General features: G+C 35.8%; 1 protein-coding gene across 2 annotated transcripts in view; it reads right to left on the bottom strand.

Moving 5' to 3' along the window:
- Positions 1-15,527, bottom strand: part of LOC129798188 (G protein-coupled receptor kinase 2) — a 70,620-nt gene that overhangs the window by 35,025 nt on the left and 20,068 nt on the right. For both annotated transcript variants that reach the window (XR_008751390.1, XM_055841212.1), the window contains exons 2-6: positions 10,586-10,972; positions 8,052-8,147; positions 4,421-4,541; positions 984-1,406; positions 771-876 (exon numbers count right to left, since the gene is read on the bottom strand). Coding sequence is in view for 1 of the 2 variants with exons in the window: in XM_055841212.1 (XP_055697187.1) it covers positions 771-876; positions 984-1,406; positions 4,421-4,541; positions 8,052-8,147; positions 10,586-10,637 (798 nt within the window). In the remaining variant the exon portion in view is untranslated. The remainder of the gene's footprint in view (positions 1-770; positions 877-983; positions 1,407-4,420; positions 4,542-8,051; positions 8,148-10,585; positions 10,973-15,527) is intronic.

Raw genomic sequence — 15,527 nt, 5'->3', positions numbered from 1 at the left:
CTGTAGGAAACTAATCCCAAAATATGAACATTCTATCTCAAGTATTTCTGGTACATTGACTGAATGGGTTAAGTAGATACACTAAAATAAAGTTTTAAAAAAATATATTTTTTTTAATCGAACGGTAAAATAATTTCTGCATTTTCATCTTCATTTTCAGTAGTTCATTATTATAAATTTCAATAAGGAACTAATAATCTTGGGATTTTGGGTTTTTAAAAAAGAATTAACATAACTTAGAACATGCATAGATCGCACATTAGGTTAAGTAATAGAGCTTTCACTCTATGATAAATATGTCCTGGGTTCAAATCCCTGTCAAATCACTTTTTTTTTCGGTGAATTAGACGTTCAAATCGCATCAAAAATTATAATAATTCCATAAGGCATGGATTGTCTTATATATTTTTTTAAAATAATTTTCAACAAATATCTTTGGTCAAGCTTTTGAATAAAAATATTCTTAAGATTTTTTCAATATATTTTAGCCTTTAAAGTCTAAATAAATTTGACTGTTAGGGTATTTTTTCCAAAACAACGAACTTTGATTAATTGTTCATTTGGAAATTATTCATAATAAGACGGCAGTGGACGAAACTAGGGCTTTCTTGTAAAATTCATTCTTCCTTTGCTCAAAAACTCTTTTCTAATAATTTTATAATTTATAATGTAAATAGTAGACCATTACGAGTTAAACAATAACCCCACCGTCCCCTAATTTTCATCATTCTGTTGGGAAATGAAAGAGAAAATGCGTAAAAAGAACTCACTTGACATGCACACACTTCGCCAAATCCTCCTTTTCCCAGAACACGGTACATCCGAAAGGTTTTATAGGTGACTGGTTGAGCCTCGAGCCACTTCCACTGGAGAAATCTGTCGTTGTTTTTTTTTTCCAAGCAAAAAAAAACAACAATAAAAGAAAGCAACGGATGTGATTTCTATCAGGAAGGGAAATTGGCAAGAAAAAAATCTTCATTTACCTGTGGAAGTACATTGAATTTTCAAATTCCCGGAACGGTTCACCAGCCAGAAATGCCTTGACGGCCGTCACACAGGGTTCAAATAACTCTTTACTGGCGCTATTGATCTTTTCCCGCACGGACAAAATGAGGTCGACATTGAGGACATCGAGAACAAGTTCCTCCTTGTCACACTCAGTCTTTGGCATTTGATTCCCATCTATGCACTCTGGGGCAACATCCAACACAATCTGCACCTGTTCCTCCTCATCCGGTACACTTTTGCACTCACCAATTTCAGGGGCAGTATCCGATGCCTCCGTAACCGAAGGCACCGGCTGCTGTGATCCCCCATTGGCCTCATCCTCCAAATTAATCCCCAGAAAACGCTTACCAATCTCCTTAGCTATTTCCGTCCGATGTTCATCGTACTCCACTTCATATCTACAAAAACCAAGTGATATGCCCCGATAAGCTTATATTAACTGAGATTCTTTACAGGGAATCTCGGTGTGCTTGCATCTCGGAAACCATGCAAACTCGATTTTACAGCTCAAATAGAGGCAAGTTTAAATAGGTGTGCGACATATCGACAGATGGCGCCACTATTGATTATCGCCACAGCAAATTACGGGGGGGGGGGGGGGGGGTCCGGATTATGCTCATTTCGAGACCGCAAATTTTCAGATATCCCGGAGTTCAGATATCGCAGGATCCTGAGTATCACGTATTTCCGAAATGCTGGGATCCTGAAAATCCCAGAGACTCGAAATCGCGGGATCATGAATATCCCGGATTCCCGAAATTCCAGGGTCCCAGGATCCTGAAAATCTCTGAGATTCGAAATCGTACAATCCCAAGTATCCCGGACTCCCGAAATCCTGGGGTCCCTAATATACCGGGGTTTTGAAAATCTCCGAGACTATAATCATAGAATCTTGAGTATCCCGGATTCCCGAAATCCCGAGAACCTGAAAATCTTAGAGACTCAAATTCGCAGAATTACGAATACCTAGGATTTCCGAAATCCCGGGGTCCGTAATGGCCTGGGATCCTGAAAATCTCAGAATCACGAAATCCCAGAATTCCGAGTATCCCGGATTCCCAAAATTCCGATGTCCCGAATATTCCGGGATCCTCAAAATCGCAGGATTACGAGTACCTCGGATCTCTGAAATCCCGGGGTCCGTAATGGCCTGGGATCCTGAAAATCTCAGAATCACGAAATCCCAGAATTCCGAGTATCCCGGATTCCCAAAATTCCGATGTCCCGAATATTCCGGGATCCTCAAAATCGCAGGATTACGAGTACCTCGGATCTCTGAAATCCCGGGGTCCCGAATAACCCAAGATCCAGGAAATCTTGGAGACTCGAAATCGCAAGAATCCCTAATATCCCGGATTCCCGAAATCTTGGGGTCCCTAATATCCCGAGATTTTGAAAATCTTCGAGATTATAATCATAGAATTCCGAGTATCCGGGATTCCCGAAATCCCGAGAACCTGAAAATCTTAGAGACTCAAATTCGTTGAATTACGAGTACCTAGGATTTCCGATATCCCGGGGTTCGTAATGGTCCGGGATCCAGAAAATCTCAGAATATCGAAATAACAGAACACCGAGTATCTGGATTCCCGAAATTCCGGGATCCTCAAAATCGCAAGATTACGAGTACCTCGGATTTCTGAAATCCCGGGGTCCCGAATAAACCAGGATCTTGAAAATCTTCAATTCTCGATATTGCAGTATCACGAATATCCTGGATTTAAGAAATCCTGAAGTCCCAAGTCCCGAATATCCAAGGTGTCTGGCAATCCTAGGCGAGATCCAGATTTCAGGATTTTAGGACTCGTGACACCGTTCTATTCAATACCCGAATCTCGGAATTGACATTCACATCAAAAAGTGTCGAAATTATGAAATTTCAAGATCCCGAATTAGAAACCCTAACAAGGGTGTCAATTCTGAGACCAAGATCAAAATCAAGATCATGAAAATTTCATGAATTTGGTATTCTCCAATTAAAAAATCAAGATCAAGATGTTAAATCTGTCAAATCTAAGACACCAAGGGGTAACTTATTCCCATTTTTTCTGACAAGGGTTTCTGGCTTCTCGGGTTTCGCGATGCAGAAATTGGGTTTTTCGGGTTTCGCGATGCAGACATTGGGTTTCTCGGGTTTCGCGATGCAATTTTTGGGTTTCTCGGGTTTCGCGATGCAATTCTTGGGTTTCTCGGGTTTCGCGATGCAGACATTGGGTTTCTCGGGTTTCGCGATGCAGACATTGGGTTTCTCGGGTTTCGCGATGCAATATTTGGGTTTCTCGGGTTTCGCGATGCAATTCTTGGGTTTCTCGGGTTTTCGCGATGCAGACATTGGGTTTCTCGGGTTTCGTGATGCAAAAAGTGAATTTCTCGGGTTTTGCGAAGCGTTTCTCAGACGATCGACGAGGGTTTCTCAATATGAGTTACCCCTTGCGAGACACAAATTTTGTGAATTACAAGATTACCTATTCTGGAACCAATATTTAAAGATTTCAAAATCGGTATTTACATACATTTGAGCTTATGATTATATCGAAACTTTTATATTCTAAGTTGCGTGTATCGAGATACAAAACTTGTGAATCTCCGCAATACGGTCTACAGTCAGTTTTCCTCATATTTGTAGCGAAATTTAGACAAATTTTGCAGTCCACAAATGAATCGCGTCAAATCTTGATTTTGAAAATAATATTTGACAGCTTGAACTTTTGATTTTGATCTTGGTCTAAAAGAATTAAAGCCAAGGACTGCCCTGATCAGGAAATAAAATTTTGGGGTATTTCTAATGGCGGAAAATAATTATATTACCAAGTTTTGGGCACCTCCCTTGCCAAAAACCGTAATATCTCTTACCGTTCTTTCTTCAAAAGCAGCTAATACGTTGGAGCAACGGAAACCGATATTCCGGAAAACCGATTTTTAGCAGTTAATGAAGTTCTTGCATTTACAAAGTTTCAGCCCGATCTGATAAAACCGGATTTCTTTTCAAATCACAAATCTAAGATTGTAAAGAACCTCAGCTAAAATCCCAAAAAGTACTTTTTTCCAAATGCTACGTAACGCTGTTTGATGTTGATTTTCTTTTTTTTTTTAAATCTTCTTGTAACCAACCGTGAGAAAAATAGATAAACGACACAAATTTTTAAAAATAGTTCTCTACTTTTTCTCCAATTTCCCCCTCACAAGAAGAAGAAAAAAATAAAAAAAAAGAATCCATCTCACGCCAAAATATACATTCAACTCCTCTTCTCACTCTCTTAAATATCATTTTCACCACAAGATTTTGTAGATGTAAATAAACCACATTGCTTTCTTTGCCTTTTTCCTGCAGACACTCACGCCCATAGAGCACAAGTAAAACGCAAACTTAAAAAAAAAACCGCGAGAAAAAAGGATTATGATTGATCATCACCTGACTACAGAATCCAAGAATGCGATGTATCTGAAGTAGAGTGGACGTTTGTGTTCGCAGAATGATCGAAAGAGAATTCGGCCAATCGGTTGCTGATCTATGACGTAATTGTAACTCACATCTACGGCAATTTTATTGTTGTTTGAAAAGAAAAAAAACAAGAAAAAAAATTGATATATACACAACATTGAAGCAAATAGAGATATTTTGTTAGGAGATGTGCTCAATGCGTGAATTTTTTTTTCAAATGGTACGTGCTAGAGAATTCAATCAATTGCTCAATTATAGATTGGAGAAGGCAGAGATAGAAAAAAAAACGTCAGAGAACCAAGGCTCACGTTCTAAGCATTGTGCTCTACCCTCAACTTTCAGCAAGTTTGCAAATAAATCAATTTTTACGATGTATTCAGGAATTGGATAAAATGGAAGTAATTGCGGACTTTATTGATCTTAAAATATCGCATTGAGTAAACCTTATTTAGCTTCCAAAAGATAGGGGAACCAAGGGCAAAATTAGTCAATCAGTTAATTTTTTCTTTGAGAATATTTTCTTTAAAAAATCATCGAATTCGACTGATAGATATTTTAGTTAATACTCTGAAAAAAAGTTTGTTGGACAGTCAAACGGATCTTGTTAAACAAAAATTTAACTTGAACTTTTTCTATATTTTTTCTTACAGAAAAATACCTTTTGACAAAATTGTTTTTTCAAAGTGGGAATAAAAGGATATTTATTTGAAGATTTCTTATATGACAAATATTCTACTGCTTAATTTAACCCAGGTATCCTTTAAATTTTCCTCTGTTTAGGAATGTTACAAAAAGATTTTCCGCCTACCGAAGATCATTATTTATAAATTGAAAAAAAATGAACAGAATTGTATAAAAATAGGGGAAGTAATATAAAGGTGGAAGAGCGTCTCAACTTTAAGAAAACACTAAAACTTGTGGTTCTGTTCAGTAAATAACCTTTCGAAAAGACAAAGCCAAGCCAAACCTATTCGAAAATCTACCGGAAACCTAAAGTGCAAGTTCACGTACTCGCCGCTTTAGCGCTGGTTGTTCTGTAATTTCGAATTACATTCTTGACACTTTGTCAGTTAAATCAGGATTTGTCGTAACTTCCTTTTGACAACTTTTCAGGGGACGAAATTTTCAGTTTAGCATTAATTTTTATTAAAAATGAGCCCCGAATGCGATACTTTTGAGTCAAAATAATAAAAGTAGCACTAATAAACTGTAAGTTAACTAGAGAAAATCTTTATAAAATTATTTTAAAGCTGTGATATTGAGATATACGTTAGAAGAAACACAATAAGATTTTAATGTAACTTCCATCGTTTCTAAAGCCGTAACTTCCAATGTATGGAGATCTTGAAAGTTACGACAATTTTCTAAAATGCATTATATCAATTTGAATTATTCCAGTGACAATAAGTGCCTATATTTGACTGCATTAGTTAATTACTGTGTTATCAAACTTGCACATTAAAATTTTAATATGATTCACATTAAGCGACAATAAAGTGAGAGTCCAAATGTGTAATTTGTGTGTTTGAATCATTTTATATCCAAAATTTGATCTATTTGTTGATAAAAAGGTAGACTTGGCCCGCAAAATGGGATATAAATTGATTTATAGCATTAATGCGAAAAATTAATGCGATTTTCTCTTTAATTTTTTAATGTGAAAAATATTTATGCTTTAGGTAAATTTAAACTTATTTTTGAAGGCCAAGTCCACTTCTTTATCAATAAATAGAAAAACCCTAAATATAAAGTGACTCAAAGACAAAAATAATATATTTGAACGTTCACAAGCGACAATTAATGTGAATCTCATTAAAATTTTAATGTGCAAATGTGATAACGCCCGTTATCCCTGTCCCTAAAAGCTTTTATTTCATAAGTTTTATTGCATAAATTTTGTACGTCGCGTCGCTTGTTTTGTTTTGAATTAATGACTGATGGGCAGGGATTTTTTCTCACTTTTTTCTCACAAATATTGAATTAAAATGATTTAATGTTGCATTATTCGCTCTGTCTTTGGATATTTGGAAGAGTTCATGAACGTTTTAATGAGAAATATTACATTTTTGCTGCAAATTACAACCCACGCAAACGAGCAAAATAAGTTACGGCAAATTCTGATTAGAGAAAATTTTGTATGGAAATTCGTCGTAACTTCCCCAAAAATTTAAGTTACGACAAATTCTGATAAATGTTTCTTAATTAAGGGCATTTACGAGAATTTTTGTTTAAAACAACTTTTATTGGCCTTAAAAAAATTTATTTTTCTCAAGTGAGTTTAGTAAACAAAATTACGCCGATTCCAAATATGTTATATATCTCAAAAGTGTAAAAATGAAGTTACGACAAATGCTGATTTTAAAAACGACTTCAATCATCAAGAATATCGACAATAGCGATGTATAAACTTTTGCTGTAAAAAGGGATTTTTTGTAAAATTTTCGGATGGCAGAACATTTGAATATTGCGGTTTCATTAAAATCATTAAAATAAATATTCCTTTCATGATCTTGCTCACTTTTGTGTAACTCGTCAGTTTAAACTCTAGAACTTCCAACGGGTTTTTAGGTAAGTTCACTCTAAAATACCTTTGAATCGGTGCAGAAAAAAAGATCCATTGCGGATTAGAACCGGTTCAAAATTGTCTTGGATTCCAAGACCTTTCAAATGAATCCAAAATTGTCTAAATTGAATAAGAAATGCGCTCTTTAGAATCTTTTTAACATTCAAATCATGGAAAAAAAACAGAATGAATAATTCACTAGGTCAAAGACTAATCTTCCGATTTTCGCATATAAATATTATCAAAAGTTCGATTTCAAAATCTTCAAAAATATCCAAATATAAAGAAAAAGTAGATAGTTTCAAGACGTCATAAAAATGGTTTAAAATCCATAAGGGAAGAATTAGAGGTACATAAAGGTCGACAGTTCAGTCAAATTTGATCAAAGTTGGGAGGGGGGAATGTGAAAGGAAAGGTCTGTTTCCTCACATTTTGGCATAATCCCTTTAAAAAAAAAATATAGTTTTAGAAGGAATATTAAATTGCAAGAAGAAAAAACAATATAACAAACGTTTTTCGAAATTGAAATTATAAAAAAATACTAAATTATTATAATTTTCTCAGTAAGTAATTTATCAAAGATTTTTCAAAAAAAAATTTCCTAAGATATTAACTTTCTTTTTTACGGGCTAAATATTCTTTATTTAGGTCTTTAAGATATTATGGCCCTGCTTGGCCACTTAATTCACTTTTGTCTTACTGCTCAAAAAAGATATATTTTACGACCAAAATTTAAATAATTTACCTAATCCCAAAATTTGATATATAATTGTCACTAAAAAGGTTTATTGAAAAAAAAAACCATTTAATTGATTATAGTGTATTTTCTCCGCGCTCAAAATAAAAGTGAATCTTAACAATAAAAATCAGTAGAAGCCAAAAAAAGATTCAATTGAAAAAAAAAATGAATGTAAATTATCAATGGATCAGAGAGTACCTCTCCTTTTGTGCATTGACCTGTGATTGAGGGTAGAGCCAAGAAAAGCATGATTTTTTTTTTATTATAAAGAAGAAGTAGCATTAAAAAAACATTCTTACCAATTTTTGCCTTGAGTTGAATACATTGTGATATGTGTGGGAATTGAAGGATCTTTCGCCATTTTTTGCTCTTTCCTTTGTTGCTGTCTGAGCCACCTGAAAAATAAAATAGGTGCGCACCAACAAGACCCCAGCCCCCCCCCCAATAGAAAAATAGCATTAGATATACGGGAAAGCCATCAGCTGATGCTGTTTTTGATGATTCCTCGGTCGTTTGATAATAAACTGCCGGATTTTTAACAAGATTGGCTAAAAAATTGAGATAAGATGATAATCCAAGAGAACAAAATCAGAATTACAAGTTTGGATAACTAAAGTTCCCTACGGATTCTTTAAGTTCCCAAACGTACTTTGTGGGTTTCTTAGAGGTACCCAAACATACCTTGTGAGTTTACGAAATAAACTGATTCGAGTTCCTCAAAGAACGTTCCCAAAAAAGCCTTCCCTCGAGTTCCCAAACGTTCTTCGTTGGTTCCGCAGGTTTTCAAAAGTTCTACGAGAGTTCTTAGTTCTAGAGTAATTCAAATTCCATCGAAAACATTCCTCATATGTTTATTAAGTTACTTAAATGTTCTTGATAGGTTCAACGAGTTTCCAAGAATGGTTCTTCACGAGTTCTTAAGGTTAATTGATTTGAGTTTCCCGAAGAACGTTCCCCATAAGTCGTATCTCGAGTTCCCAAATGTTGTCCATAGGTTCCGCGGGTTACCAACCGTTAGTTCCGAAGCTGAGCTAGACTGATTCAAATTACCCGAAGATCGTTCGCCATGAGTTCTTCGAATTCAAAAACGTTCTTCATGGGTTCCGCGAGTTCCCAAGCTAGACTGATTCGAATTCCTTTAAAAAACCTTTCCCTTAAGTTCTTTAAGTTCCTTAAACGTTTTTGATGGCTTCCACGAATGTACAAGAGTTCCTCACGAGCTCATAAGGTGGACTGATTCGAGTTCCCTGAAGAAGGTTCCCCATATGTTCCTCGTGTTCCCAAACGTTCTTCATGGATTCCGCGGGTTACTAAGCGTTCTTCGCACTGCTGATGCGAGTTCTCCAAAGAACGTTCTCCATGGGTTTCTCAAGTTCCCAAACGTTATTCGACGGTTCCGCGAGTTCTTAAGCATTCTTCGTACTGATTCAGGTTCCCCAAAGAACGTTCCCCATGAGTTGTCCCTCTAGTTCCCAAACGTTCTTCGTAGATTCCGCGGGTTACCAACCGTTCCTCGAGAGTTCTGAAGCTAGACTGATTCAAATTACCCGAAGATCGTTCGCCATGAATTCCTCGAATGCCCAAACGTTCTTAATGGGTTCCGCGAGTTCCCAAGCTAGAAAAAACGTTTCCCATGGGTTCTTTGAGATCCTTAAACGTTCGTGATGGCTTCCACGGATGTCTAAGTGTTCCTCGCGAGTTCTCAAGGTGGACTGATTCGAGTTCCCCGAAGAAGGTTCCCCAGAGGGTCCTCGAGTTCCCAAAAGTTCTTCATGGATTCCACGCCATTCTAAGCGTTCTTCGCAGTAATCCGAGTTCCCAGAAGAACGTTCCCCATGAGTCGTCACTTTAGTTCCCAAACGTTCTTCGTAGGTGCCGCGGGTTACCAACCGTTAGTTCCGAAGCTGAGCCAGACTGATTCAAATTACGCGAAGATCGTTCGTTATGGGTTCCTCGAATTCAAAAACGTTCTTCATGGGTTTCGCGAGTTCCCAAGCTAGACTGATTCGAGTTCCTTGAAAAACGTTCCCATTAGGTTCTTTGAGTGCCTTAATGTTCTTGATTGTTTTCACGGTTTTCTAAGAGTTCCTCCCGAGTTTCCAAGGTGGACTGATTCGAGTTCTCCGAAGAACGTTTGCCATGAATTCCTCGAGTTTCCAAACTTTCTTTATAGGTCCCGCGGGTTCCTAAACGTTCTTCACACTGATTCTATTATCCCGAAGAACGTTCCCCATGGGTTCTTTGAGTTCCTTAAACGTTTTTGAAGGGTCCCGGGGGGTTTCAAGAGTTCCTTGCGAATTCCCAAGCTAGATTGATTCGAGATCCCTAAAGAACGTTCCCCAGGGGTTCGTTAAGTTCCCAAATGTTCTTTGAGGGTTCCTGAGCTACAGTAGTTCAGGGTCCTCAAAAAAAAAGTCTATGGGTATCATAGGTTACCAAACGTTCCCGAGGGGTTCTTTGAATTCCCTAAGGTTCTTTGTAGGTTCCACGATTCCCAAACGTTCTAAGTGAGCTTTACAATTTCCCAAACGTTCTGGTCAGAATCTCTTGTAACGAGTGACATATTTCTGGGTTTAGGATCTGTTGGTCGTTTTGACCACCTCTAAAACGACGAACCATTCTTCAGTTGTTCTGATTGACACTTTACCATCTCCCAAAATACCATTTTGGGAATCCTCAATATTTGAGTGACTATCAGTTTAATACAAAATGTAAAAACTAAATAAAGGATACGTATTGCGTACCCTGAAATACTTTTCAATTTCTTCTAGCGAATAAACCGGCAGGTCATTATCAAACAACTTTATGTAAACATTATAAATTATTCATTTACCTTCTCTGGCTTTCAGATAGACCGTATTGGCCACAATATTCTCTAATTCCATCAGTTCCAGGTTGGCGGCCTTTTATTGTTACCCCTTTTTGTGCAAAACTCAAATATAATAAGAGAAGAACTATCTATATCGCAGCCGTGTCAGTCACACGCTCCCCTTCAGTCTTAACGTCCCAAACTCTCTCCAATTTGAAGAAGAATCACTCCGTTTGTCAAACAATTCCACTTCCGGATGATTCCAGATTCTTTGACGTTGTCTCCACACAATTCTTTTTACGCCTCTCTCACTCTTCTGCCTTCTCTGCCCTCCCTTTAAGCCTTGTCTCTTGCGTCTTTACAGCAAATCACCAACACACGGACGGCTGTTTGTCTATTGTGCCTTCGTTTCTAAATTGACGATAGGTTTGGAGATTGGAGGAGGGAGGAAAGATATGTATATATATATATATATATATATATAAATATATATATAAATAAAAGTATCTGTGATTAGTGCTTGGGAGTGAGGTTAATTGACGTCGGCTTCCCGTTAATGATTGTTTGTGTTTCGGAGTATTTTATGTACATGGTGAGGAGGAAATGAAAATTTGCATTGTGAAAGAGAAGGAGAGACTTATTCTATAACATAACATGGTAGCATAATAGACAACACACCAAGGTCTTTTCCATCATAGTTCAACAAATCCCACTTAGTAGGTCAAAAGTCTCACAAAATGTTTATATAGGAAAATTTTGGTATAATCTTGTGCACTTTATTTATTAAGAGTAGCTTTTAGCATATTCATTGCGATATATATATTAAATTCAACTCAACAATCTGGAGAAATTAGCACAATATACATATCTATGTAGTTCATTGAGTAAAACTTGTAAAGCAACATTGTAAGAACTTTCAATTCTCCCCCTTTTACACATATAATACACATAAGGAGAGAAAATGACTTTGTGAAACACAGGAAAAGTGGTTTAATTTTGCAAGTTAGAAGAATGGGAAATAATTTTCTCGAAAACTTTCACAAAACACCACCAACCAAATTCCTAACGAATTTGTTCAACAAACTAATTTATTAGACTAATTCTTTTGCAATTAATACCAAAAAAATATTCCAAGATCACTGATTTCACCCACTCTCAAAGACCTCATAAATTTTCCACAATATAAATTTAACGCAATTTTTTTTTACTTAACAAGATAAGCATGAAAATTAATCCAATTAAAGTTTTTGGAATTGCCAATTTCTCAACTTACTTTATAGTATGATATAACCACGGAGACTGTTCTACGAGAGCTCTGTATACGCAACAAAAGTTTTATCTACAATTTCCTTTGCTTATTTACATGCAGAAACACTACACTTTTCAAAAAGTTAAATATACATTATAGGGTTTTCCGAAACTTCGTAAATTTCTCAGCAAACATCCCCTAATAAAAGAAACTTCAGCGTCTAACATCAAACTTAATGCTTCTTATATGAATGTTAACCCTTTAAGGAATAAGGACTTCTACAGACCCGAGGAGTAGTTAAAAAACGGATTAGCGTAACTATAAACCAAATAATGATCAAACCACATTTCGATTACGTTTCCTAAAAACAGCGTGCAGCCTAATGTTCTAGACCTAGACCGTTCCACGGTTTAGTACGAAATTGATGGAAATGGAGATTTATTATTATTTCTATTAAAAAACGCTAAATCGTCTCTCGGTTCATCATAGGACCTTAAGTAATGGCCCTAAGAATTTGACGAGCCATTCACTGAATTAGTCTTATTTTCTCGTTATTTAGAATGAAGACAACCCCTCAATTAAAAGACGAACAGGGGCGAATTTACCCGTGCCGTTCGTAAGCTTTTCTTAAATTTTAGTACTTAGGAATAGTCTTCAACGATCGGACATGGTAAACCGGAATTAAATAAAAGCTTACTAACAGCAGGGTGCCAAAGTCACCCCACTGAGTGAGAGATATCCGAAAAAGTTAAAATAACATTCCGGAAATGTTAATTTTACCCTGCAGTATTGATCCGAAATCTGTGTAAATATTACCCCTTTTAGGTGTGTTAGGTGAGGTGTTGAAGGTATCCTTTTTCATGTTAATTTTACCCTTAATAAGGTGTAAAATTGACATTAAAAAATATTGATATATTTTTACACCTAAAAAGTGTTAAATTTCTGAGGAAAAAATGTTAATCGTACCCTCTTTTTTTCTCAGTGCCGCATCTATGGTAAGCTGAAACGCAACTGAAGTTGCAATAATTTAAGCTTTAATGGAAATATTGAACAACTTTCTTTTTTCTTCAAGGGTAGTGAATTATTCACGACATGCCCCCCTTGGCACCACAATACGCTCTTTGGTCTTGGACCTCCTATAGCTCCCAACTACCCGTTTTTTGGGCAAAAATTCTAATTTATCGGCTTGGGCGTAATTTTTAAACTTTAGCCTTATACTTCGGGATAGCCACGCATATGCGTTAGAGTGACAAGCTAATCTGTTTGGGAAAGATAAAGATGGTGAAGAGCTTTAAATAGCCCCTTTATGACCCAGATAATAAAGAAGTAGTTAAACTGACGTGAAGATAATATGAAGGCAGGACACGAGTGTCCCTTCCGGAAGCCTCAGTCGAGGATAATTTTCAACTCAAAGAAAAAATCTTCTCAGTTGCCCATTTTTTTGGGAAAACTAGATGGGAAACTGAGAAGATTTTTTCTCTGAGTTGAAAATTATTCTCCACTCACGCTTCCGGAAGGGACACTTGTGCCCTGCTTTCATAGACCCAGATAATCTTTGCCTGTGGTACCAATCACAGTTCATAGTATGTCACGCCTGCTGGGGTGCAATAAAATTATTAACCCTTACCCGACACGCGTATTTCCCTTGTTTTTGTGGATGGACTTTCTACATTTCCACGGATCAGGTGGAATCCGCCTGCCGTGAGAGTATTTGGCCAGGCGTGTCGCCATACGCCTTATTGGAAACCGAGAAGCAGAACTTCTTCAAAAACAAAAAGCTTTTGAGTAAGTTTTCATTGAAGCTGTAAGTTTTGTGTGTAAAGCGCAGCGTTTTATTAATAGAAAGCAATGTTTAAGGACTCTGTCGTCAGTTATTCTCAATTTTCTATACTTCTCAGGCTTAGTATTCTTCTTAAAATTGTCGGTCAAACACCTGTATAAATTTATGAACATAATTTGGGGTCAGGCTATTTCCTTTTCTGAAATTATATAAGAAAGCATCCCTATAGCATCTATAAATTCATACAGGTCTCACCCTCTGAAGTCTAATATCTAATTAAAAAATCACAGTGTTCGGTAGTGCGCCAGTTTCGCCTATGCCTTAACTGCCCTAGCCTTCATTACATAGATTTTTCTTGTTCTAGAATTTAAGAAAACTACTATTCCTATATTGCCAATGTACGTAGCAATTGAAAGATGGATTTTAAGACATTACAGTGTTTGCATTTTCTACCTTTGAGAAACTGTTTCGGGTGAATTAATGATGGCATATGCACAGTAAGAGCTCAATTATTAGGCTTATTTATTAATTAATCAGAAAACCAATGCAGAAACACAGAAAATTATGTTTTGAAAGTTCTGTTAAGTAAATCAATAGTTTTCCTCAATCCACCGCCAGAGGTCAGAACTAACACTTTGAGTACAACACTCAATTTATTGTAAGAATTTGTTTCTCAAATTTATTATTTCCCGCCACGAGAAGATTTAATTTAAAACAACTTTTAGAACTCCCTAAATTCTATTATTAATTTTATGGGAATCAATGAAAAATTTAGAACGTTGCATAGGGAGAAAGGAACTCCTATTGACACTTTAAGAGATCGTGTCAAGACTTATTGTTATCCTAATCTGTACCATTTGGAATACGAAATTTGAACATCTTTCCTTATAAGAAAACGTAGACTAAAGAAAAAAACGTCATATTATATACATTTTATTAGATACTTTAAATAAATTTCATGATTTTGACAAAAGTGTCAATAGGGGTTCCCTGTCGAAGAGGTGTTCCTTCGACCCTATAAGCCCCCAAGACTTAAATTTAAAATAAATTGAGTTGATTGGATTTTCAGGTTTTCCCATTCAAACTTAAAAAAAAAACAGTTTATAATACTTGTTTTCTTTAAAGTTATTCCTTATACACTTAAAGTTGAATAAAATTATAAATACTTTTATGTGTGCAATATCGTAACGGACAGTAAGTTTTCCAAAATTCCTTGCCCTTCAAGAGCTCTTTCTTTAGTTTATTTGACATTGTAAAACTTTTAGAAATTCAAGAATAGAACAAAAAACTGGAATTTTAAAAATCGAAAGAAGTGTCCGATATTGTAAGCTGTCCGAAATTTCACACAGTTCTCCTAATGTCTAGATATTTTTCTGATATTTTGAGAGACATTAAAAATATTAACTGTGAATAGTCCTAAAAAATTATACAATACTGTAGAGATATGCATAAATAAAACTAGGATCAACAATTTTGGCTCGCTGAGAAGATCTAGGAATTTATTGTCTAAGCTTCGTACATACTCTGGTTTTGAAAACTTAATATTTTTCAGGAAATTTGTCACATAGAACTATTTATTAAAACGTATTAGGGTAAATTAACCTAATTCAAAACCTGCTTCAAATGGAAATTTTTCGGTACTCCAAATAGAAACGTCATTGTTTTCATGATAAATACAGCACTAAATTTTTATATTTATATATTTTCTATACCACAGTTTCATTATTTAGTTAATTTTGCTCCAAATAAAGCGAAAATCCATTCATATTCACAAATTTTAATTTGTAAATTTCTCATAAAAATTAAAAGTGTACCTTTTTACCATCGAATTTTCCATCGATCGACCATGTTTTCCAATGAAAAACATAATGAGGTGAATGTTGTTTATTCGTTTTGTTTAACAATGTCATATTTCTGGCTAATTTTGGAAACTCAAT

Source organism: Phlebotomus papatasi, chromosome 1 (genome assembly GCF_024763615.1).
Source record: "Phlebotomus papatasi isolate M1 chromosome 1, Ppap_2.1, whole genome shotgun sequence".
NCBI lineage: Eukaryota > Metazoa > Arthropoda > Insecta > Diptera > Psychodidae > Phlebotomus > Phlebotomus papatasi.
This window is presented reverse-complemented; position numbering and strand designations above follow the sequence as displayed.